Below are 27502 nucleotides of genomic sequence, written 5' to 3'. Positions count from 1 at the left end.
ACGCACGCACACACACACACACACACACACACACGCACGCACGCTTGAGTTCAGATCAGCAGCGTTTACGCATGGAGCAGCAGGACACCAGGAGGAACTCACAAATGGCATCTTAAGTTCAAGGAGTCGTTCCTGAGGATCATAAAGGGCTGAGATGTTTCCGGAGCTCCTTCACAAAGCCAGTGCTCAGCAGGATGTAACTGGAGAGTTTGGTCTAATGGAGTGGTTTTGTCGGAGCGCAAGGCACTGATTCACTCCGAGCGGCGCGCAAAAGCGTTCAAGACAAAAAAAAACACACAAAAAACCCCACAAAAAAACCAGAAAAAGCGCACGGATTGCGCACCGCCTGTGTTTTGTGTAGTGAGTGTTTATTGCAGTTATGCGGACTCGGAGCGGAGTTTTGCGCTTGGTGGCTCTTTTCACCCTCTTTCTTGTGTCAGTTGACGGTTTCCCCAGCAGAAAGCAGAGGATCAATGACCCTAAACCCAGAGGGAACACCGCTCTTACGGTACGGATAGACTTGAAATACGCACACACGCACACTCTGTCCATGTGTAAAAGAGGCCATATGGGATGGCACAGTTGGGAGCTGTTTCTCATAGGAAGAGCCCATTAGTGTCTTCTCCATGTCTGTGTGTTTGAGCTTTGTGCTAGAACTTTAGGATCAGAGGAGCAGTGCACATGGTAGTGTTTTCAAGTCCAGCACACCCATTTTAATGAAAGACTTGCAATAAACAGGGAAACACTAAACTGTAGGGGATTAAAAGCAAGAAGCAGGACTGGGAAACCACTGTGCTCTGTGTGTGTGTGTGTGTGCGTTTTAAATCATTTAATCCTCCCAATAGTCCATATTGTGCATGCTGAATGGATGACCTGTGAATATATAAATGTCTATAAATGTTTTGCATTTGTGAATATCATCTATGCATCTAAAGTCCTGTTTTGTGTAATTCAGCTATCTTACAAAGATGATCTGATCGTACATGTTGTATCTTGCGTCTTGGTTCATTTGATGCCACGCAGTGTCTTAGGATTTAGGAGTTGCTCTTCCGTTCCTTGGCAGCGCAGTGGTTGCCACCTCACAGTTCCAGGGTTCGATCCTGAGCTCGGGTTACTGTCTGTGTGGAGTTTCACGGGTTCTCCGCATGCCCATGTGGGCTTCTTCTGGGTTCTCCAGTTTCCTCACATCTCCCAAGAACATGCCACTAGGTGAACTGGATATGCTAAATTACCCATAGGTAATTGTGTGTGATGTCCCGTGATGGATTGGCTTCCAATCAGTGGTGTATTCCCGCCTCACACCAGGTTTTCCCGGGATAGGCTCTGGATCCTAACCAGGATAAAGCGATTACTGAAGAATGAATGAACTACAGGTCCTTGTAGGTCATACTGTACATGATTCATTAGTGTGAATCACTTAGAAGACATCATTTTTATGACTTTTGCCCCTTTGGGGTAAAAAAAAAAGATATTAACCAATAATATATTATGTTTCACCGCCTCCTTTCTCCACACTCGAATCCTAAATGGTTCTTTAGTTTGTTCCACGAGGAACCAACTCATGGACCATTAATTAGCTTAGTCTTTTCTGACCATCAATTAACCATTAATAACCATTTTCCAAGAGGATATACTTAGATGTAGCACCTTGGAGTTAAAAAAAGTTTCTAAATGGTAATGTCACCATGGCTTGTCACTTTGGGGTGACCATCAATTAGGGTTGGGTAATATGACAAAATATTATTGATATTGTGATAAATTATTTCACAGTGCAGTTTCCCGGGATATTGCCGGTTTCGGTATAACTTTTTTATAACTTCATCTATTTATTTTTAAAATGACAATTACAGTTTTTGGAAGTAGCTGCATTGATGTTAAAATCTTCTACTATTTTGAATATTTAAAAGTATAAATGATTTTTTAAAGGTTTATTTATTAAAATGCAACAATGTTTTGCTGCCAGTTTTTTTTTTACCAAACCTGTATATCTTGATATATCAAACCTGTCTTCAGATATCGTGATATGATATAGATATGTTTAGATTTGTATGTTTCAGGGTATTTAGGGTCTGACAGTGATCCTTATGGTGTAGATGTGTTGATTTAGTAAATTCATTTTCCATATATATATAAGTGAACACAACCAAGACGTAGCCTTGAGGGTCAATTCCCCAATATCTCCCCTCCCCACCCACCCAAAGTACCATTTTAGTACTTTTTGATGGTTGTCTATTAGACTACATTCAAGATGACCCTCATTTCTTCTTCATCTGAAACCTGGAGGTCAGGATATTGGTAATGGAAAGTGTACAAGATCACCCCAATCTTCTGAAAAGGGTTGAAGTGGCTTACATTCCAATGAAGAAGCCTCAGCTGGTAGTTGATTCAAGATTAAGATCAACTGATTAAACAGGTGGAATCAGGTATGGCTCCTGATTGGTTGGAATGAAAAGTAGTGGCCATTTGCGGATAAGATTAGACACCTGTGCCCTTTGCCAAGTCAATATCCAGCTTGATAATGGGTGATTGATGATTGGACCCAGTCAGTCAGTGGTTAACGTGTATAGGAATTACAGCAGATTATTGTGGTGAGGTTTGAATCCTAGTCATCTTGGTCTGAGGAGCCTCAGGAAATATCATGGATGGTAAATGGTTGAGCAATCTGTCTGGTTTCTTGGAAAGTTTAAACATATAACATTTTCCTACAAGTCATAATGATGGCTTCCAAATAGCACAACATCGTCGAATTCAGATCTCGACAATGCCATAGCATCCGAGACAGCAAAATTGGCTATGCGGGCTATGTGGGTGGGTTGGCATTTCTCTCTCTCCTGTCAATCAGAGAGACACTAGCCAATCGTGGGCGTCTCTGAGGTTATGTATGCGGAAGAGGGCAGTTAGCGCATTCTTTCGAGGGTGTTCCGCTGCTCTGTAGCAGTTCAAAATGATGCAGTGGCTTCACATGTCTCGGAGAAACTTCTGACTAGGGGTGGGATTCGGCAGATGAGCGATGACCATTTGATTTGGTCAGGAGATTAGACACAGTTGTCTCATACATATGAACATTGTCATGTTGATGTTTACTTGCACATTGTTTAATGTGAGAATAACTGATAATGGAATAATATAGATGAGTGATGCTGTAGTCATCAGATGTCTTTTTATACACCTGCAGTTCTTTTCTTGCTTTTAAGGGTGTCAAAATTATTATATCCTGCCACTTTAACAGAATTTTGCACATTCCAAAAAAAAAAAAAAAAACCCTCTGAAACAATATCAGTGTTTCAATGATACTTTTATTACATGTCTAGTGGGATAAAAGTAACAAAAGAAAATTTATTTAATTTCTAGAAAGATAGTATGTAATTTTACTATGAAGTTATGAAATAAACAACAATATCTAAAATATACACTATATTCTCATAAAAGTGTGGTATGATGAGACGTATTGTAGTATTGATGTTGTAATATTAATATTGAATTAACATGCCAAAAAGTGGCCGGGCCAAATTCAAAATCCAAAAGCACCATGGTCAGATGTTCTAACCACCCGGAAAGGTTTTGTATTTTTGTAGCTCTCTGTCCTGTTACATTTAGCTTTTTAGCAGTTCTTGACTATTTTGGATTTTATTCGATTTTGGAGTGTGAGCTATTTTGCTCGAGTCATTATTTGGCCAACTTAAATGGCTTCAATCATCCGGATAAATTTTTAAGCTTAATCTTAACATCATGGTTATTGTTTTAGATTTAGAAACAATAGCTAAGCTTTAGCTAAGCTTACCAATATTGCAATCAATTGAGAGCCAGAATCATCTTTGTGATTATAATGCAACTCTGTTTTCGTCCTTCTAATCAATATAACTATTGGGCTTTGCGATGGACAGGAAAAGCAGTTTCTCAAAAGCAGCAGGAAATGGAGCAGACATGTATTTAGCAAAACTCCCATTTGCAACGTGAGACGTGAGATTGGCATGCAGCGAAGGTGAAGGAGCCCCAGTGCTGTAACAGATAAACCAAATAATCACCGGCCTTTCCTGCTCTTAGAAGCAAGCCCAGCGTTGATGCCGCATGCCACAGAGGGCGACAAATTCTTAAGCCTTCTCGTTTCCGGGTTTTTTTTTTGTCCTGTTGAGTTGGGTGACTGTGGATTGGAAAGCTCTCAAATATCCAGCACCCTAATTGAGGTTAAGCTGAAACTGTAAACCATAATCTGTTTTTGAAAGTATATGGTGCAAGCGCACTCATGCGCACGTTGCAGATGCTATATCCAGGATTTAACGCTAAAACGCTAGCTTGTATTTAAGTAAAACCACTAGAACACACACATACCATCCAGAGTGGAGGAATGGATATAAATCAGACCAACGTGTAAAACGCTTTGGGCTGTAGAGTGGTCAGAACATAGTTTTTTTTTTAACCCAGCCAAGAATTATTGATGGAATCATGAATGATGGGTTGTAAAATACAATATAAAACACTTCACTTTTTGACTCATAAATGGTTCCTTAGGGTCCAGAAGATAAAACAGAGCTTTAATTATTTATTTATTTTTGTGGAACAAATAAAAATCTGGCTGCTGTCTCTGTAAAATGTGACATAAATGATAAAGTAGCATGGCCAACCACCATAACTCAAAAAGTTACAGGATTGTGGTACACCAAAGACATATAATTTAATAAACCATGTCTCCATGTTGTAGTTAACCAGTAATATACCCTAAAAAGGTCTATTTGAGCTTCAAACTGGTTCCCCTAGAGATTTTTATATATATTTAAGAATAAATTGGTTCCAGTGCCTCCTAATGTATACAGTAAATGAATAGCTTTTCTGAGTCAGCAACAATTTCCTCTGGGAATTTGATTCCAGAGGCCTTGAAATGTAAAAAAAATGTCTGTTTTACCATATGCTAACAGTTCGTTTTGGTTTGTGTGGGTTTCAGTCATCTGAATGTTCTCGCATTGGGTTTCACAACCTGCACATGAAGGTGTTTAAGCGAATACCAACCCTTCAAAGAAAAATGGCTTCTAACAGAGTGATTAATCATCAGGCTTTTTTGGATATGAATAATCAGATCCATCCATTTCGGTGAATTATGCACAAGCTGCTCAGTTTTCAATTTTAATAAATGTGTCTCGTTTTGGTCTCTGTCTCCAAACCAGGAGGTAATGGTTTGTGGGGTCTTCAGAGGAATGGCTGTGGGTTTGTATAGCGGCTCCTGTGTGTTCTTGTGTTCTTGGTGGTGGAACTCATCATGACTTCATCATGTTAAGAGAAATCCAACAAGTTTTATTTGTTCTCTTGGGCCATTGGCGCGTTGGTGATGTTGGTCGGAACATGCCAAGCAAATCAGATTGCAACATGGTGGTATGCAGGATGTGGAAGGGAAAAAACAGAATAAGGAAAAACGCTTGGTCAGGCATCCATCCATGCATTGACAGTGCTTTTAGTATCCTCTGTTTCTCTCAGCCGCTCCTCCCCTCTTCGTGTGAGCGGTCAGGAATTCCGGCTCCAGGCACTTTGAATTACTGTCCGTTGTTGTGGAGTGATGCGCAACCACAGGAACGTCTTCTAAGCCGTTTGCTTTCCATTATTGACTTGTGTTACTCCTGCAAAAGCAAAGCTGTCCTTTCCTTCCTCGATTGGCAGGTCGTTCTCGATGTGTTTCATTGATGTGTAGGATGAGACGAAGCCAAACAGTGCTATGTTAAGCAAGTGGCTTATCTTGGCACGGAGGTTGTTCTCTGAGGTTTGATTTCAGCATGAAGGAGGCAGAAGGTATGATCGGTCCCTGGAGGGCTTTCTCAGAACCTCATCACTCTTATTAAAACTAACAAGAAAGACTTTATGTAACAGAACTTATTCCGAGGTTTACACGCTCTGGCACATTGTTTTGGCATGGGGTGCTTCTTAAAACATGTATACTTTTATTGAAATCTTCTTCAGACTGTCCTTCTGGGGAAAACCTTCAAGAATCTATGTAGAACCCTTTTACAGTTGCAGATTTAACCTCTGTCAGTAAAAGTTTTGGAAGCCAAGGATCCTTAACTATCCAAAGATCCCTCGAGAAACCTTTTTTTTCTAAGATTCTAGGCAGAACTGCTTGGAAATAATCATTTTCACACTTGAAAGATGCAAAAAAAATCTCTCAATTGTTCTAGATACAAATTGTTTAGGAAGATAAGAACCCTTATCTGTCCAAAGAACATTTGAGAAACCTTCTTTTTCCTAAGACTGTTTGGAAATAATCATTTTCATGCTTAAGAGATGCTTAAAAAACCCTCAAGGGTTCCAGGTACAAACCATTTAGGAAGCTAAGAACCATTATCTATCCAAGGAACCCTTGAGGAACCTTCTAAAAGTGTAGACAGTGCTGCATGGAAATAATCACTTTCACACTTTTGATACAAATTATTTTTAAAAATCCATCGAGGGCTCTAGCTACAGCCTATTTAGGAGAACCCTTATCTCTCCAAAGAACCCATGAGGAACGTATTTTTCTAAGAGTGTAGGCAGGGCTACTTGGACATAATCTCTTTCACACTTGTGAGACACATAAAAATCCCCAGCATCGCTAATTTTGATTTACGGTTGTCCTGGATTTAAAAAATAAATACAGCTCCAGCTTGAGAATCCATCATACTCTTTAACTGAGGTGACTCAGGCACACTATGGCACCGATAATTGTTTTAAGGACACAGAAGGTGCTTCTCTTGCTTCCTCGGAGTTGGTGAAATTCAATAGAGCGGCTGTTGGGGTGAATTTTATCGTCTGCAGTAGAGGACATCTGCTTTGCGTGTGGGAGAGACAGAGTCAGAGAAGTGAGACAAGGCAGGCTACACATGATCAGCAGAGGAAGGCTTTGATCAGGCAGCCTCACTACCCCCTTTCTCCCCCTCTCCCCTTCGCTGCTGTTTCTTTGCCAGAAGACGAAAGGGATGATCAAATCAGGTCTCCAGATGTGCGCTCTGGGAAACAGGAGCCATACAGATGTGGTTGTGGTGGACTGCACTCAAAAGGTTGTTTAAAATTTGGGGAATGACCTGCGCAAGTAAGAAGAGTTAGCTAGATAGACTGGATGATAGAAGGAGGTCGGATTATTACGATTATGATCGCACCTTATTCGTCCCTTGAGACGGATTTTAAAAGGTGCCTGATTCGGATGGAATTGACAGCGTTGGCTGTTTGACCATGTCCATCGTGTCCATGTTTGTGGCTCTCGGTGTCTGCCCGATCAAGTTCTATGGCTTCTCTTTGATGTCCCTGGTGGCTCATAGACAGGGCCTCTACATGAGCCCTTTGAAGTGTAGAAGGAACCAGGATGTAGAGGCCCGACGTGACTGGGTCTCATCTGGTGCTATTAAGACATGTATGTAGCTAATGAAAGGCTCAGGAAGGGTCCATTTTTAGCCCCTCTTGCACTGATAAGATGTCTGTATTGGACTTCCAGGAATCAGCGGACGTTGCTGAGAAGCATCCTATATTTCCAAAGCATTACATAATCCTATGTTGGTATTTCATTTTCAAACTGAATGGGAACATATTTACTCTCCCAAGTCAAAGCCTTTAATATCAAAGCACATCACAAGTATATCACTGAGAGTGCTATTCTGAGGGGACGTAATGTTTGCAGGAGGACACATGTACCAATTATGATCGATTCACATGGGATAAATCACAGAAATGGGCATGTATTCACGACACAAACATGGTCGTCAGACGAAAAATCAATGTGTACTACATACACCTCATTTTAAAACAAACAGTTTATTTTTTTTCCCTTTATTATAACCACTTGCTGACCTAGGAACTTTAATTAATACACCCAGAAACGTCACTTCTCTCACACATCCTTTCAAACATTGTCTATATTTTATTGTTCTGTGTATAAAAATCGGACTTGGTATAATTTTGGGTTTGCTGGGACACGATATAAAAGAATGAGAGAGAGAGAGAGTGCTTCATGTGGTGTCTTTATGCTGAAGAAAAGCACAAAATTTCCACATGACCTTATGCAATCTTTACCAACATGTCAATTCAGACTGGATATTTATTACCTTGGCTTATTTCTACTGGTCATTTTATGGAAGGAAAAATATGGCATAATCTTTCCTGATGCCTGTACACAGTCAGTAAAAAATGAGTCACGTGATAGATTCGGGTGCAGCTAAAACACTAAAAAAAAAAAACAGGTAATAATTACATTACCCCACCTCCACATGTAAAACTAATCCTGTCTGATTAGGGCTATAAGACAACCCACAAGTCAACAGATACATGTTTATTCTGCATGTAGCTGCTCATCATTTTGTTTATTTTGTTGCAGTTGACAACAAAATAGCTGCTTTGGAAAAAAGGACCAGTTCCAGATTAGACCTTGGAGTAGGAAAAAAAGTCATCTGTGCTTGGTCAAGACATAAAAACTCGGTTCATAGCAACCAAAACTTCTGTTTTACAGCGAGTTAAAATGATTAGTACATGTGTAAAGCATGGTGAAGCATTATGAGATTATCTGGAGATACCTTTTAAATCAGTGTGACAGAGAATTTTTGCGCCATCAGAGAGAGCGTTTGTGGATCTAACGTTGCGGCGAGACAGGAGGTGCCGGAATGGTGATAGATAGCAGATGATTTCAAAGCTCTCTGACAGTGTTGTTGTGGATCCGGGACAACGGGAAGCCGTCTCTTCTACGCCAGACTTCAGGTCTCCATATTAAAGTAAACCAGATGAAAGAGATACATATCCCTTAATGTGTAATAATTTACCTGCATGCACCATCCTGGGCTGTCCTCCAAGAACTCGCAGTGCTTCTCTCGTCAGTTGAATGCAGCGTTTGCGCTTAATGTCATCCAGCTGTCAGGAGAAGAGCAGCTGAACGCCGCGTTGTTCATGTCTGGCTGTGTTTCTCTGGCCGCTCTGTTTTGTTTGGTTGCTAGCGGGAGGGCTGTAGCATGCAGGCTTTGGGTTTGATAAGTAACTTATGTAGGATGGAGGCCTAAAAACAACAGCTCTACGTCTTATCAGATGTTTTGCAATGTCAAACGGGTTGTGCAACTCGAGTATATCATGAATGTTTAATGTTACACTGTTGAATGTAAATTAAAATATCTAATACAAGTTTCAAAGGTAACGTGTCCATGACCTAGCCGGTATTCCAACCCAAGCCATGAAAAAACATGCACGTTATTCCAGTAATCCCCTTTTAAAGTCCTCTTGATATGCTGTCATGTGGTTGACATTTCACTCCAGATGTGTTTATTTGAAACCCAGAACTTTTTTTTCATAAGGGCTCAGGGTCACAGCTGTATAGATTTGATATGGTCTCGGAAGATGACAGATCTTCTAGTCGTCTTTGCAAGTGTGCTGTAATTGCTTCACGACTTATTTGCCCTGTTTGTCAGTTCTTGAGGAGGTTTTATTGCCTCCTCATATAATATAGTTGAATCATATTCTTTACTGGTTGTATTAAAGCCACCAGAATCTATTAAACTCACTACTGTTTTATTTTCATAGCACTATTTACTGTACAAATTGTTATAAAACAGCCTACAGAGGGGCAGAGATCAGACTCTTAATCACAAAAAGTGAAACACATTGCTTTCTAGGTGATGAAATAACCACAGCTGTACATTATCTCTGGTAGCACTGGTGTCAAAAACATGTACTTATTGTAAAAAGAATTAAAATATCATAGCACCGAGAGAGTCTGTTCTGCTTCTTAAAATTAGATTGAAAGTGAGAGTGGTGCCACAACACTCAAACACTTAAGTTCGTTCTCGTCTTGGCAGAATTATGGGCCGTTTCTGGGCAAAATGTTTATATATCTCTCTATAAACGAATACGACTAAAAAACTGATTGGAGAAAAAAAAACAGAATGAATGTAAACATCTCAATTGACTACAACTATCACAAGCAAACAGACTACAAACCTTAAGAATTACAGTAATGGCAAAATTCTTTTTCTGTTTTTCTATATATATTATTCTATATTTTACACCTATAGATTACAGTATTTATAATGCTCATCGCTAACACCAGCTAGCTGGCTAATACGAGCTAGCTCAACAAGATTTCTGAGAGGATTTTTTTAATTGTGGAATTTTCATAATTGTGGAAATCACTGTTGATTAACACGATTTGTCTAATATAAGCTATCTCAACAAGATTTATGACAGGATTTTAAAGTCATACAGTAAATGTTCACAGTCCTAACTGCTAATACTGGCAGTCTGGCTAATGTATGATACCTGACAAGATTTCTGAGAAGATTTTTAAGTCATAAATGTTCATAATCCTCATCGCTAACTCCAGCTATCTGGCTAATCTACCTGACAAGATTTATGAGAGGACAAATGTTCATAACCTTCACTGCTAACACTAGCTAACTGGCTAATACAAGCTTGAGAAGATTTCTGAGAGGATTTCTAACTAATAAATGTTCATAATCCTCACTGCTAACATTAGCTATCTGGCTAATCTAACTGACAAGATTTCTGAGAGGATTTTTAAGTCATAAATGTTCATAATTGTTAACTCTATATATCTATAAGGCTAATAATTGATAGCACATAAATCATTTGACAGCACATAAATGTTTATAATATTCACTGCTGAAACATCTAGCTGGCTAAAATATGCTAAAAAAAACTAATTCTTTGAATGAAATCATAAAAATATGTTTGAAATGCATGCATTTAATTTTGAAGTGCACAACTGTAATGTTAGGATTTAACCTATAATTAACTTGTGTAGCTTTTCAGCTTGTAGCTATTTCGATTGTTAAGTGCTGTGTGTTTTGTCAGGCTGGAGGTCAGGTTCGCTCTGTAGATGCTAGACGGACCCTGGAAGACCTTCAGGAGCAGAACCAGCTGAGCAGGAGCAGGTCACCTCCACGCCGACACAAAAGGAGATGGCCACAGTTTAGATCGGAGGGAGTTCTGCCCAAACCTGCACCTGAGGAAGAGGAGCCCTTCATCTTAGACCTGAAGAACTTCCCTGATCTTGCAAATGCAGATCTGGGCTCGCAGAATCCGAATATCCAGGTAAAACCAGACCTAGACTTCTCTTTGCACACAGCAAATAAGAACAGCTTTGTTTATTGTCTTACATATTGCAGTTATAATGTTGCTGCTGCCTTACATGCACTGTGCAGTGGTTTTTTTTTCTGATGAGAAATAGTACTAGATATATGGTATACATAGACTCTAAAGCTAACTAGTTAAATGCTCCATTCCGTGTGAAAATTAGTTGTATGAGTTACGTTATGTGCTAACCTTTGCAAGTTAACTACTAGCTACCCACCAGAGCCACTAACAATCTCTGCTACTTCCTTCCAAGCTTTATTTTTCTTTGTAATATCTCTATACACTTTTAACAGGAGGTCGTATATGACAGGATAAGATGAACTCATTGTTATAATTTTTTTCTCCTAGTTTTGTCCACTAGGGACTAAACAGGAACTATAGGAACTGCAGATACTGTAGGAACTAAAATTCCTAAACGTGTGAGCATGGAACTGAAGAAATGTCAGACCCCAAGTGCAGTAGAATTTGTCCGAGGAATCATTTGAGCCACCTGTTTAGATCGTTATCGTATAAACCGACATGGAGAAAATGTTATCACGCAGTCCGTTGTAGAATTTGGCCAAGATTTTATCTCATACAGTGTGATCTTGCAAGACCACTAAAATCACACAGGCTAAACACGGATTAAGTTGTTAAAGTTGACATGGGTGTATTTTAGTAGGGAAAACACTAAAATGGAGTTTTAGTGACTTTTGGAAAACTATTTACTCAATGGCTCAGAGAAATTGTGCTAATGTGCTGTCATTTTGGCAGTTTGGGGGTTTGAGGCCTTTTTCTTCATGGACTATCTGTATGCTTTGGCATCCATGCAAAAGGCATTTACAGCAAATTACTGTTGGGAAACATAACAAAAATGTTCCTCTGCAACAGTGATTGGTCCTGTAGACCTCCCATCTGCCTGATCAACTTGTAGTAGTTTAGAGAAATGAATTAATTTCACTTGGCACCAGTTTGCAGTGGATGCAATTAACCCGTGCGCTCATTGTTTCACTCTGTTATTACAAAGTGATTGCAAAAGGGAATTGGTTTTTTATGCACTTATTGGCTGTGTCACAGCTGTTCTTAAGCAAAGAGCCCTTTTAAATTACCCAAGGCGAGACCTCTACGCTGGTGGAGCGCAGCTCGGCCGTCTCGCTCAAACCTCTCTGCAGAGTTTATAAAAAAGGGAACAAAAACAAGGAAAATCCAAAAGGTGAAAGGCCAGCATATTATTTTAACAGTCTGTTTTTAATGTTTACTGCAAGAGCTGATCCCGATCTTTTTAAATGTGCCTTTAAAATGAGGTAAAGAAGGGTCCTTTTTTATTTTTAGTGCTGTTACAATGTTTGTGTTCATGAGGATTTGAAAGGAAATGAAGTTAGACTTCTGGGAAAAAATACACAATTGACTTTTATAACAGGGAAAAAGTTTAAGCCGTCCAAGTGGGAACGGTCCGTCGTCCATGAATACCAGACAAAGCTGTTTTTATTTGCATGTCCTTATTTGTTTTATTTGCTTTATTAAGTTGTTTTTATACATCGTAAGTATAATTCATTTTCAAGGACAGCAGAGTTTCCTGCTAGCAAACGTTTACTTGTCGAGAAACATGACTCGCACTCTGTAAGACAAAAACAAGTGGTGTAAGACGAAATAAAGCCAAACGTGATCCACAGCTCCATCAGTTAGCCTTGTAGACACTGGTTTAAAGGAGAATTTAGTCATTTTTCTCTATTCTGTGCAAGGCCAATTGCAATTGGAGTAAAAACACTGGTGAGCTCTGTTCCAGCTAGGGGCGGAGCTAATTTCAGGAACATAATCAATGACAGAGTGGTGTGATGAAACAGAGTTACTGTTACAACCTCAGAGTTGATTATTTCCCCATAACAGCAGGTCCCAAAGAGTTTCATTCCTCTTATACCACAGCAATTTGCCAACTCTAACTTTTTTTTATTTATTAAAGAACACATTATGGAAAGAAACTCCTTCCATAAATGTTAAATAAACGTCAACTTACAGAACACCTCACCATATCAACAATTATGAGCATTACATGTGTAATATTAGCAGATTAAAACCTCCTTATGTTCTGTAAGAATGTACAACCTGCTCCTGTGTTCTTGAGAATTGGGGCAGAGGATGACGAAGACAAGGCTGACTGATGTAATCACTGTTGCTACAGTAGCTTAATCACTGCGATACAGGTATTTATAAACAGCTCCTGCAATCATCAGATTGTTACTTCAGGAGCAATATAAACAGCCGGTCCTTTGTCTAGGCCTGCTTGAGGGAGCACAACATCTTTATCATCCTACAAGCCATGGCATGCTGAACCTGTCATGATGTAAAAATCCTCCGGGGAATTGACATGAGGGATGCTAAAAGAGCATTTTCACAGTTTAATAATCAGCATCTCTGATAATACAGTTCAATGGGAAGTTAACATGTACACTGTTGGTGTACCGTCCAAAATTTTGCGCCCATACATTGTCAGTAGGGAGCTGTGGAGAAAAAAATGTGTTATGGGATAACAAGAGAATGAGAACCTGACTTACTGAAGAACCTAGATTTAACTTTTTTTCCCAAAAGAAAATGCAGTGTTTTTTTGTGTCATTACTGGTTCCCTTGGTCTTGTGTCAGGTGACCATCGAAGTTGTGGACGACCCTCAGATGGAGGTCGAGATGGACCTGGCTAAAGAGGACAGGAATGACTGGCCTCTGAACTCCGAGGAATGGCTTGGCCACAAGAAACTCTTCTGGCCTCTCTTCTGGGAATACCACGACTCCAGCGAGGAGAGTGCTGGCCAGGCCAGTCTAGAGGAGAACGGCGATGACCTGAGCTACGGAGGAGAAGATTCCCTGCTGAGCGGAGTGGGAGTGGACTGGGACAGCCGATGGAAGGGCTGGGACTCGATGGAGAGTTATGGTAAGAGAGGCATAAGTCATTTCTGTGACTGACATCTCAAAACAAAAGTGAAATGATGACTCTGAGTTTTGTTCTCAGTGTCAAATAATGAGCACTGTGGTTCGAAAACAAGATTTCACACACTCTGCATTTCTTAAATATTTTCCTTAAGCTGATTTCCTCTCCTTGTATGAAACAGCAGTGCAGAACCCACTCTCCTCTGTAGCCCTGACATGATTTATGATTCAAGGTTGCACTTAAGGACCTTTATATAAACACACTAATTCCCATGGCTAGTCTCTCACTCAGCCTTTCGTTTGATCCCTATCAGGAGTAAACAGAAAAAACATACCAATGCAGATTATCCTGATGTATATGTTGCATTAATTAAGGCTATTTGTTATGTTACAACAGGCAAAGATTGCTTTTAATTGTTTTTTTTTTTTTTTTTGAGATTGTTGGATATTTTTCATCAGCACTAAATTACTATACTTTTACTCCAACACAGTTACTTACACGTGGCATAAAATGTGTTTTATTTTAATTTTTTTTTAGGTAGATCATTTTTAAATCTCTCTGTTCTGTTATATAGTCTGTGTATAAACATTTCCTTAGATGATATAATGATTCAGGCTTAAGGTTTATTGCTTCCAGAGATTTTGTTAGTTACTGACGTCATGTTTATCAGCCTGAAGGAAAATCCACATCATTTCACACACTGATCTATGTATTTTATTACACTCTCAAGTGCAGTGATGAACATTTTACTTTTTATCTGTGGCACAAGACAGAGACAGTACCTCACTGATTTTGACTCACATTACTAATGTTGTGCATGCAGGCGTTTGAGCTTGATGCTGTGGCTGGGAAAGCTCTGAGTTTAGAAGCTCTGTGCTTTGCTAATGGCAGCGTCGGGCCTCTCTGCTGGCTAAACAACTAATATTTGTGTATAATTAGATGGCAGATTGGAACAGGCTGCGAGATTGCTGCAGACAGTCCAGGCTCTTCTTTTCATCTCCAGTATGCTCGGCTCTTCTTTTCATCTCGAGCCCTGGCACTGAGCTGCACTTCACACGGCTCAAACAACTTTGAGCTCGCCGAGGAATTTGTGGCACTTTTTTTTTTTTTTTTTTTTTTTTTTTCAGGGCTCGGCACAAAAACCACACTTCACATTTTCTCATCTCTCTCAAATACGTTTTTAATCATTTAGTTCATTACTGTCCTCAGCTAAAACAATGCAAACTGTTGTGGCATTTCCGTCACAGAATCTTGTGATTTGTGAACGGCTGATTTACATCTTTAATATCAATTTTTGTTTACACTGAAACAACAAAAACTTTTTTTTTTAAACTACACAACACCCTTCCTGTTGCCTGCCTTAAAGCCATGGGTCCATGGTTTTAGTATTAATATTATATGGACCAAAGATCACTATCAGTTGCTTTAATTTTAGAATTGTTGAGTTATTTCATAAATATTTCATTATAGATCCAAACCTGGTCATTTAAATGAGTTTATAATTAGGTCTCACCAGTGTGGGTTTTTGCCTAATATTTGAATATGTACACTATATTTATAAAATTAATTTGTGCTGTGATCATAAAGGAGTCGTATAAAGGCCTCAATCATTCTTGATTATATAGGAATCATTATTTTTTGTTTATTTAGAATTGAGATCACAATTCTCACAGACTAATTTTGTTAAATTTATTGAATTGTTTTGTTATGGTAGCAGAGAGGTTTAATTCCATTTTCCTAGCAGGTGTTTGTGAATGACGGCTCGTCTGCATTTTGAATACCTGATGTACTGATTTACATTTGTACTGAAAAAACAAAACTAGCTGCTCTTTAATATAAAACTTTAATCATATTAGCCAACAGTGCAGTGTGTCTTCCCAAAGTTAAAAGGAAACCAGTGATATTAATGACTGTTTGAATAATTTGTCGTGTTTTTGTTCTTTGGTTTTCATAAACGCGCTCTATGTGTAATGTGTCACTGCGAGTTTTGAGCATGACATTAATTCATTTCATACATTTAGCCATTTTTTTGTTTAATAATTAGGAATTTAATACTCAGTACATAATATTAAACATTTGATAAGGACAAATTTGTTTCTTCTTACCATAAGCAGGTGTTCGAGTCAGTTTAAAATTCACTCACAGCTTTACTGTGACATTGTTTCTCCCCTTTTTCTTCTGTAGCTTCGCTGAGCTTCAGGTGAGTGTAAGGTCATGTGGTAAAAGTCTCTATGCTCATTGGTCACAGTGAATAGGAGGGAATAGTCACTCTGTTTTACGCTGTTTTATGCTGATGCTGTTCTTGAATCGAATTGCATGGTGAAATCGAGTATTGCATGTAAAATCAATGCTATAATAATTAAAAAAACAGCTCAAAAGTAGGACCATGAGCAATATGAGTCCATGTGTCAAGTCCATAATGCTGGAATTGCCGTGTGCAGTGAAGGTTACTTTCTATATATGACACTTTATAAGCATGTTAAAGCATGTAGGATTATACCGGTAGCTCCGTGTACATCAGCCCCAATAAAACCCTTGATAGAGCGTTAAAATTACACAGTGTTCTTGTGCAGGAGCTCGGTTTACGCCTTATTACGTCAAAAGCAGCATTTAGAGTCAATCATCCATCAGCAATCTAATCCCAGGTTAACTCCTCTCTGTTTAACTGTATCAGCGCTGCTCGTTTTCCCAAAATGATTAGAGGAAAAGTAAAACACTGCTGTAGTCAAACGCATCTCCACCCAACGATCTCCACTGCCGTCATGACTGTACGGCTTCTGTGCTCCAGAAGCCGTGACCCTGTGCTCGGAATTTCACCTAACGAGCGCACTTGGAGTGAGGTGTACAAAAACGTGAAACTGAGGAGGGTGAACGAGCCGCATTGTTAACGACGCGGCTCGAGCGTAATCTCTAGATGCTTAGTAATGTAATGTTTTTCCTGTAATTATGGGCAGCTGCAGGAATACGGCCCAGAACACGGTGGCCTGGTAGAGGGCAGGACGTACGCTCCTCCTGGGATGCTATACCTCCAGTTACAGTTAATCTAGGAGTGTTCAGGTATTTTCTGTAATGTTTGAAAAATAGTGAGGTCATGTGTTCCAGGATTATCGTAATAAGAAAAACTAACTCCACATTCACACTAGCAAGAGTCAAATCATTCAAATGTATTGCTTGTATTTTCTCTTGTGTGCCTGTAGTGACTGCGAATGTTGTTGCTTGTGGGCGTGGCCTGTCCAGCTACGCTGAGAAACAATAGTAGCTACAGATAGCTTCTAAAGCCAAGTACTTAAACACAAATTACATTAAATAACACACTAATCAGTGTGAAAACTGGCTTCTACACCAAAGGCACCAACGGTCTCTGATTTGTTTTTTTCATAATGTCTCTATAGATATTTAAGTATATGACGGGATAAGACGAAATCATGGTTCTACGTTTTTCTTCCATTTTTGCACATGAAACAGTAAATGGGACCTAACTGCAGGTAGGAGCAAAAGTCAGGAATTGAAGAAATGTTGGACCACATGCGTGATGATAAGATAAGAGGAATCGTTTCAGCCAGTCATTTTGCATAATTTGCATAGTTGAGAAAATCTCAAATCAAATGTCGCTTTGTTGCTTGTTACAGCATTTTCCGATTTTTTTGGTGTATACAACCAACTGCTTCTTCCCAGAAAATCTCACAGATGGGTACATTAAAAAAAATTACCACAAGATTGGTCAGAATTCCCTCAGGATAGAGCAGCAATTGGATTTTTAAAAAAAGTCCCGCACGCACCTCTACTCCTGAGTGCTCTGCAGTGTGTGGAGCATTTCTGGCTTTGTTGCATAACCTTCCCACCTGCTATGTAAGGAATGTGCCAGTCCGAGTCCCTCTCACACACACTGTGCAACTTAAAGCTTTGAACATGCTCTGAGTTTTAATAATGTAAGAAACTGTATTTGAATATTAATTAGTCAGTTATGTTATAACACAGTCTGAGTAGCACTACTGTGGGTCTGTGTTCATATAAATCATATAAAACTATATAGCATCACTATTTTATGGTAAACTTTAATGACACAGATGTCAAATGTACAGCCGTGTGAATAAAACATGGAGGATAGAGACAGCTAAAGGGTTAGCTGTAATAAAAAAGTGACATTATACGGTGGGACAGTGAGCAAACAGTGAACGCTTCGTTTTGTTTTTTGGTTTTTTTTTTCAGATAATCATGAGAATCGTTATGGTACGCCTTTCTACAGACTCTGAACAAACATGACATCACTGTAGATCATAATTTAGATTAAGTTCACAGTGTATAGAAAGTTAAAGTGGGGGATTTTGAACGCATCTCTGTAGAGGTTTACGCTTATCTTTACTTCACAGCTGGACACGTTGACTTGCGTCTTACGTTTAACTATTAGTAGTAGTAGTATTGTTAGTATTATTTTTACTGAACATCATTTGAGAGTCAGCCACAGAGAAAGAGAAACCGTTAACTACTGCATCACTTGTAGGACATGTTTTATGTTTGTTTTTCTGTATTCGAATAAAAACTGATACATTATGGGGAAAAAAATCATGAGTAATATTCTTTTATTCAGAGTGACACAAAGGGAATCTGGCCAAAATGTATGTTTGGTTAGACTTACTGTATGTTTGATGTTTTTGCCTTTACATATGTAAATATTCACAAAATTTAAATATTTTTCAGGCAGCAAAATCAATTTGGACTGTTTTTCTCTAAACCCTGTAGATTATGAGGAAGAGGAGTGGAGCGACTGGTCCCCATGCAGCACCACCTGCGGCCATGGCACCCAGAAGAGGGTTCGATCGTGCGGCTACGCCTGCACTGCTACCGAGTCTCGCACGTGTGAACTGCAACGCTGTCCAGGTGAGGTCTAGTCCCATTGTTCCACCTGCTAAAAACTCACACACACACACACACACACACACACATAGCGCTAATACCGCAAGAGTCCACGCAGTGTGTGCGCTAATCCTTCCAGATACCAGGCTTTAGGTTCTGAATATAACAACAGAGCACTGAATTTAGTAGTGTATTATTGTAGTGCATCATTTGTTAATTTAAGCTGAACTAACACTTCGGCGATTAGCCTGCGTTTATGAAAACAGCTATTTAGGCTTCTCAGTGTGTGCACTCTACACGGGATAAAAACTGCTCTTTGACTGTGTCGACTTGTTTCTTGGCCCACGTACGAAGGCTCAAAGAGGGCTTTCAGGACACACCATGTACATGGGTCATTTCAGAGCATATAAACTTGTACACACACACACACATACACGGCATTCCCACTGTCCACTCACAACTCTTGCATGCTGTTGACTTTACAGAAATATACACATTAAGTCTGCGGTTCATTACACCGCGATTCAGCTGATTGAGGCAGAGATACAGATAGCTTTAATATATTTCTGTAGCTGAAGTGGAATTAATGCAGATTTGCTCTGAAATCACACTACGCATGTTGTACACGCTGTGTAGTAGATAATATTTGCACTCATTAAGCGTACAAGCGTCCAGGCAGCATGGACTTGTCCAGGTGAAAAACCCTACCATGGAACCCCTAAATGATCTACTTCTAATAAAATATATGTTTAAATCTCCTTTAAAAAAGTAAGGAATATTTAGCGAGTATTTACCAAATAGATCACGATCACTTTATTTAATTTATTTAAAAGATCTACTCAGTTTATGGAAATAAGGTAAACTCCAGTAATATAATCAATCAGTGTGAACGGAGATAAACCTTTTCTGATTTGATATGATAAAGTGATTATTAAAATTAAATTATTGGCACCCTTTAGGAGAATGGTCAAAAATGATTGTCAGTTCTGAAAAATATTGTGATTCCTAAAAAATATTTTAATATGTTCTCAGTTTCCAGGGCCTTCTATCTTACATGTGACTATTTTTCTTTTAATGAGGTATAAATATAAAAGAGGTTTTCTATATAAAAGAGACAGATTGTTGTTGACCCGCAGAGGAGAAAGATTAACTGTATAGAATTATTACGATTTTATTATAGCATGCAGCTCATGGAGGTTGGCGTATAATGTGTGTTTATTTTTTCTCCTTTCCAGATGACCTGAATGCCGTGACAGAGCTCATTCCTCACGAGATGATGAATGGCACTGATGCCTTCGATACAGGTTGGCAAACTCCAATTAATAAATAACACCAATTACATTTGTTAATACTGTATTTATCTAAGTCCAGAGATTTTTTTAGGATCCTTAAGGAGCTCTTCTGTGTGTATTAGTTCACATGCTGCAGTGTTTTCGGAGCGTCCAGTCAGTGTTCACCAAATGAGACCGATTTATAATCATTACCGGTACTTGTGTGTGCTTATGAGGTTACGCTCCTTGGGGAGACTGGGTTAATTCCCACTGAGCAAGCTGATTGTGCTCAAAGCTTTGCTGCTTCTCTCTTTAAATATTTACAGATTTTATTATCTTCTCTTCAGTGTAAAGCATGTTTCCCCTGCAGCTGAAATGGCCCTTGTCGTTTTTTTGGGAATGGCCCCCATGAGGCTGCAATCAAAGAGAAAGCAGGAGTTCAGTTGGACTGGAAACAAAAACATATTTAAGATTTTCAGGATTGCTCCATCGAGAGTGTTAGCAAGACCGTGAAATAGTGACTCGCTTTCCAAAAACCATACTTTGATAGTTGAAGATTTGGGCGCGGGAACGTGATCTCTCTTTTTATTTAACCGTAATAAGTGTGGTATGAAAACGTAACAAGATAAAGTGTCAGGACCCTTTTTTTTTAATAATCACGCCTGGATGTAAATGTTTTTAATGAAAACTTTCCAATATGGCGGCTGCCTCCCTTGTAGACTTTATTCCTTGGCAGAAGCTTTGAGCTGATGTTCAGAGCTGTCTCATTCACTAAAAGTTGTTTTTCTAAAGAATACAGGATGTCAGTTAGAGTGCAGAAAAAGAGCTGAACTTAACAATAAGTGATATCTCGGACTTCTCAGGCACATATGTCAGCGTTTTTTGGTAATTACTGAGCTCTGTGATTGAGCTGTTACTGATTCCTTCCTCACAGATGTGGACAGCTGTGAGAAGTGGCTCAACTGCAAGAACGACTTCCTGCAGAAGTATCTCCATCAGGTCCTGACTGAATTACCCAGCTGCCCCTGCGTCTACCCATCTGAGGTCGTCTACAGCGCCGTAAACATCTTCGACGAGAAGCTGCGCAAGACCTACAGATGGCGTGACGCCAGCGGCCCCAAAGAGCGCCTTGATATCTACAAGCCGTCTGCGCGGTTCTGCGTGCGCTCCATGTTGTCGTTCGACAGCACCACACTCGCTGCACAGCACTGCTGCTACGACGAGCACATGAAGCTGATCACGAGGGGCAAAGGTGCCGGAGCGCCTAACCTTATCAGCACTGAGTTCTCTCCGGAGCTCCATTACAAGGTGGACGTCCTTCCATGGATCCTGTGCAAAGGAGACTGGAGCCGCTTCCACTCGGTACGTCCTCCCAACAACGGATTGCAGTGCACGGAGAACCCTCAGGAGGACGTCTATATGAATGAGCTGGAGGAGGCTCGAGAGTACTGAGAGGCAAAGCTGTCTCGTCTAACAACTATAGATATATAGTATTTCGTTGCAAGTTACGACTGGAGTTATGTAACGTTTCAAAAAACGGCATCGTACACTGTTTATATACACCTCAACTGATATAACAGCCGGAACGAAGTACAGTAATGCAACAATCTCTATCTTCCGCACTTTTCCCCAGAGAGCCAGTCGAAGCAATCAGGGACTCTTTCAAACACCATCTTCTGGAACAGGTTCACTGTATTTATAGGGTTCATATCCTCGACCCTCCTTTTCTTGAAAGGAATTCCAGTCAGGCTGCTAAACTTGAGTCCAAGCAGAATGCCCGGTTGTTATCTTAGACTCAGTGCTCAGAGTTGGCGCTCGTCCAACGCAGGCAAGATCAATCCAAATAAATCAAACACGAGCCTGAGTGCCGTATGCACGTGGCTTCGAAATATTTCACAGCTCTTCCCGAGCTTGCGTGTTTCCCCAGATGTACTTGGAACCAGCGTCATACATAGTTTTCATCGGGTTTTAGGGACGATGGCGCTGGATCATAGTGATTCCAGAGAGGTCTGGTTTGTTTCATAAAAGGGCTGAAGATGCCGTTGTCAGGATGAAATTCTCCTTTTAACAAGAAGTAGGAATGTGCAAATATTATACACTCATATCAAGATAAAGGTCTAACCTTTTATCAAGGTTCATGATATTATCATACATCTGCGTTCCCCAAGGTCCTTCAGCTTCCCAAGGTAAAAGATGCATGCTGTAGATACAAAATACATATCCTTAAGGCTCCCACCTCAGTGACAAGTATTTACACCCTGAAGAGTCCGGTTTAGTCCCTTTTTTTTGAGAATTGATTGTATCCTCCTACACAAACATGCATGAATTTTCTTCAAATTTGTCTGCAATTAAGGGTCCTTAGATCTCCTTAAATTATCTTCTAAAAAGGACTGTGTCCAAAAGACAAGTCAGCTGCCTTGATGTATTGCTGCCTATGCAGTCTTCGAAGACTTTGGGCCTACGAAGGTACAAACAAATGATTTGAGACACTCCCCAAAGGCAATAATCCATCACAGTGGTACTAACAGCTAGATAACACCCTCGCTAGATAATAGAGCAAATATTCAAATATGACTACAGATGTTTCTACTTAGAAAGTTAAAACAGTTCCAAAAAATATTTGTCTATGCTGAGGTTCTTCAATGCTTTTTTTTGGTTACTGTAGTGGATTAGATGCATGAGATTATGGGATATATAGGACAACAAAGAATACATATACATAATATATACACAGCCACCAAAATGTTCCAGATGGGCTTGGCACACGCTCTTCTTCCAAAGGCTTCTTCAAGGGTCTTTGGACAGTTCTAGTTTTCTAAAAGGGTGCTGTTTGAAACCTTGTCTGAAAATGAAGCTGTCAGAACAGAACTGGCTGTTGTAGAGTTCGACATACAACCCTTAAGGGTTTAACCTAAGGACCCTTAGAGTGCAGGCAGAATTATACACTTCAAGAAAAAATGATAAAGCTTTTAAGTATTCTTCGTTTGGTCCCTCTGAGAGAACCTCTATCAGACATTGTTTCAAGTAGAACCCCTTTCTGCGTGGGTACGCAGCATGTATTACACGTAAGGTTCCTTAATTTTTTGGTTTGTATCACTGGGAGAACCTTTAAAGATGCTACAGAGAACCCTATGACAGAGGGTTCCTCTATCACAGAGGGTTTCATGTAGAACCTCTTTCTGTACGACCAGGAAGCACATGTTACATCTAAGGATTCTTAATTCTTCAGTTTGTACCTCTGAAAACCTTTTTATAGATTTGATGGAATTTTTGGTTCGTCCCACTTGGAGAACCGATAAAGTTTCTATATGGAACCCTGCAACATGAAGAAGGTTTTCAGCAGGGGGTTCTGAGAGGGTTCCAAATAGAACCCCTTTCTAAATGAGTAGGCAGCATTTGTTACATCTAAGGAGGCTTAATTCTTTAGTTTGTCCCTCTGGGAGAATCTTTAAAGATTCTATGACAGGCCCTACTACAGATGGTTCTCCTATCAAAGAGGGTTCCAAGTACAAGCCCTTTCTGCCCTAGCAGTCAGCACAAGTTAGATCTTGATCACACTGTTTATCTTGGGAGCACAAATTCTCACCAAAAATGTCACCTACCTCAAAAGCCTCCTAAATGGACAGTATATGATATAACTAGTTGCAGTGTCTTACCTGAGTATTCACCACCCGTGAACTTTTTCACATTTTATAGTGTTAGAACCTGGAACTGAAATAGACTCTATTGGGATTATATGCCATGAGTTTACACAAAATAGCCCATAATAGAACACCATCTCCTCAGTGAAGCATGGTGGTGGAAGCATCATGTTGAGAGCTGACCTTGGTCTTTTTACAAACTATATTGATTTTTCTCCTCACTTCAGTTTTATGGTGTATTTTGTGGAGATTCATGATGGAAAAGTTCAAGCGAGGTGAACACTTACGCACTGTATTGGCACCCCACCAAGGAGGAGCTACTAAGTTAGTTAATACCTGGGACATTGTTCTCATTGTAGTGTAGATCTCTCTCTCTCTTTCTCTTTTAAGGCAGGAGGAACGTTTGGGGAACAAACAGAACATCTCTTTAAAGAACAATGAAAGTGTGCTTTGCAAATCCACCCTGAGTCCAAAAAGTATCAAAGCCCACTTGTACATACAGGGATGTTGTTTTAAGAGCTAAAGCTTCACCTTTCAGTCTGGGTGTTTATCTTGATCAGTGTCTTTGTGCGATGTTGAAAAAGAACACCGAGGGATTGGGCAACGCAAAGGCGTGTTGACAGGTGAATCTCGCCCCACTGTAAAAACATCCACGTTTGGGTGACATCTTAATGACTGAAATGAGACGTGACCCATCCTGAAATCCTGGAGCGCACCACTGCCTATCATGGCTGGCTTTCTTCCATCACATTCTCATATTCTTATATACTGACAGTCAAAAGATTTTGAACATGTGGAGTTTTTTTCCCTTACATTTTACCCACTATTGGCAATTAAATAAGGGGAAAAAATATCTAAATATGTTTATTTAAGGACTTCTTCTTCACTGTGCACTCTCAGATTCTAATGGGACTCTAAATGAACGCTTTATTAAAGGCGAGATTTGTCTTAAAGTTGATATTACACAGTGTTAGTATCAGTTGTAAGACAAATTTGTGTTGAGTGATCCGGTTAGATCTAGATTTTTGTTTTCCAAAAAAAAGGAAGTCACAAACATTTCTCAGTTCACCTATTTATTACTTAGATTTTCTAATTCTATAGTATTTATCTTGAATGTTAATAGAGGGTGTCCAAAAACTTTTGACTGGCAGTGTATGTCCAAGATTGATTTTTTTTAGCGCCTGCATGCAATACACTCTGGTTTCTAATAGCTATCTATAAGCAGACGTCACATGATGTGTTTGTGATTTACTTTTTTTTTGAATTTTAAGCAGTGAGAATTTAATTATAACTTAAAAACACAAGCTGTGTGAAATAAAGGATCAGTGCACAAAGGCTTATTAAGTATATTAATAACCTTCCTGGATGTCAGTGATGTCTCAACTTGTGTCAGTAAGCATCTTTAACGTCTTTAACATGAGCACCCGTAAATGAACTGGATCTCCTGTTGAGTTAGCTTCACATTCCAGCGTACAGGATCTCATACGGTGCAGCTGTGACGGAGCTTTAATCTCTGCGTAGGAGCATCCCGCACGCTCTGTTATGGCATGTCCGCATCACGTTTCAGCGCCCTGGAATCCACGAGCCGTGTGGTATGCGCACAGGGCAGGAGGTGTGCGTGCGGCCACTGGGAAACGGCAAGAGCGGGGACACGGGGCACTCGCGCTTGGCCTTGGTTTCTGGATTTCTCTGAAGCCGTGCCAGGCTTTTATGCTCCTGTTTCATTTTAGCACCGGCCCTTGATCCGAGTTGGTTTTCAAAGCGTCCTGTTAAAATAGACGCTCCATATTGTCATCAGTCTAAAGCTCAGCAAAATGGAGAGAGATTACAGGTGAATGAAAAAGAAATACGATGATCTACAACTGACAAATAAAATGGACAGACTCTAAATTTGGTGAAAGTTTACGTTTTTATGGTCTTTCAGGAAATTTTGACTGATTGAAGATTGTGTCACTTTTAAGAAACGTCTGAAAGAAAGGCACTTTATTTTAAAAAAAAAAAAATAAGTGGATATATATCTTTGTATATATTATCATTATATTGAATAATATCTGCAATGTACAATTTAGATTTTACATTCTTGTGTCATTATTGTAAAAGGGATAAATTACACCTCCTATGCTGCATTCTTAAAGGATTTTGTACGTGATGTAAAATATCGGGCATGTTACGTCATGTCATGTCATGTCAGGTCATGTCTATTGTTATTAGATTTATTATTGTACAGTATTTATTGTTGTCCAGGATCCATAAGATGCACTATATAAGAAGCTGAGTGAATCCCCCCATTTTTTTGGTTGGATGTTTTGTGAAAAAGGGAATGTGTTCGTGCCACGCCACACACCACACTACTTCAGTTATATGCATTTTTTTACCACCTCTGTCCAAAATATAATAAATTTAACATTGACAGTTAATACGAATTTGTGGAGTAATTTGTTTTATTTGCTGTTGGTGAAGCATGAACCTGATCCATTCATCTAATCCAAAAATAAAGCCCGCTTATATCAGAGTTACTATATCATCTTATATCACAGTGCTGTTAAATACTGCATTCTTATTGGTCAGATCTTCTGGATATTCCTATACTAGGAGGTCTGATGACATGACAAGCTGCGTTGTTTGTCTTATTAGCTTCAAGAGAGAGATAAAAGAGGCTAGTGATGGAACAAGTGTTTATAGGTGCTGTAATGTAATAATGGGAAATAACTTATTTTTTGGGCATAGCACAACATTAAATGGAAAATGGAACAAATATAAATGGATAAAAAAGTATGATGTCATTTATTAATAAATATAATTGCTGTGGTATATGAGGAAAATTATCGATTTCAGGGTAGTACCAGTAACTCCACTTCATAACACTACCCCATCACTGATTATTTTTCTATAACAGCACACAACCAAGTGTTTAATTCCTTACGTTGTCCATGTGCATCCTCCATTGCAGTTACTATTTGTCATAAGTAAGTCAGGTTTTCTGGACTTATGTTATAATCCTGAAGACATTATGAAGAACTACCAGAACTAATGAAGTCTTCAGTACATTTACTGCCTCACAAATATCCGAAATGACATCTGTAAGCTATCATGGCAGACAAACGGGCACAAAACCCTCAGAATAAACCATCTACATGTAGTGAACACCACCACTATCACCACCATGGTGCTTGTTCTGGAGCTGAAACTGAGTTACTGCAGAGAGGAAAAGAAAGCGAGAGTCGCTCCTCACAGCTTATCAGTGAATAACTATCGAGTGATGTAACCGCCATCTGGTGCACTAATGATCTAATTGCCTCCACATTAAGCACTGCCTGAATGCCTGGGCCACAATGCATCCGGCTTCTAGTCCACGTCAGGTGCCGCTGGCAGAGTCGGTCTGACTATCTCTCTACAGTGCCCTTCATAATTATTGACATCTTACATAAAAATGAGCAGAAATGATTGTATAAAATGTGCATTACACTCAATGATTAAAATTTCAACTCAAACAATAAGAGAAACAATTTATCTTTTAATAAATAGCATGTTTTTAAATAGCATGTTCTTTCAAAATATACATGGCAAATTAACTGGCACCCCTAATATTTTAAGTAAATGCAAAAATATTGTCCTTCTTGAAAAATTTCCACAGGAACTTTGTTGTTGCCTTTAATCATATTATGTTTCCCTGGGGTATAAATATGTGGTTGCATACATGTGAAATGCTTTTGCTGTCCACTACCATGAGAAAAAAAACAAAGAACTTTGAACAT

General features: G+C 39.4%; 1 protein-coding gene across 1 annotated transcript; it reads left to right on the top strand.

Annotated features, from left to right (window-relative positions):
- On the top strand, window positions 1–26164 carry ism2a (isthmin 2a). The gene is made up of 6 exons (XM_026926758.3): window positions 1–508; window positions 10801–11040; window positions 13699–13984; window positions 18722–18859; window positions 20071–20139; window positions 21041–26164. Exons 1-6 carry the CDS (start codon window positions 380–382, stop codon window positions 21556–21558), a joined length of 1380 nt encoding a protein of 459 aa, XP_026782559.1. The 5' UTR covers window positions 1–379; the 3' UTR covers window positions 21559–26164.
- The last annotated feature ends 1338 nt before the right edge of the window (window positions 26165–27502 follow it).

The sequence above is a fragment of the Pangasianodon hypophthalmus genome, chromosome 10, assembly GCF_027358585.1.
Source record: "Pangasianodon hypophthalmus isolate fPanHyp1 chromosome 10, fPanHyp1.pri, whole genome shotgun sequence".
NCBI lineage: Eukaryota > Metazoa > Chordata > Actinopteri > Siluriformes > Pangasiidae > Pangasianodon > Pangasianodon hypophthalmus.
The sequence above is the reverse complement of the archived record's forward strand: the minus strand, read 5'-3'. Positions and strand labels throughout refer to the sequence as shown.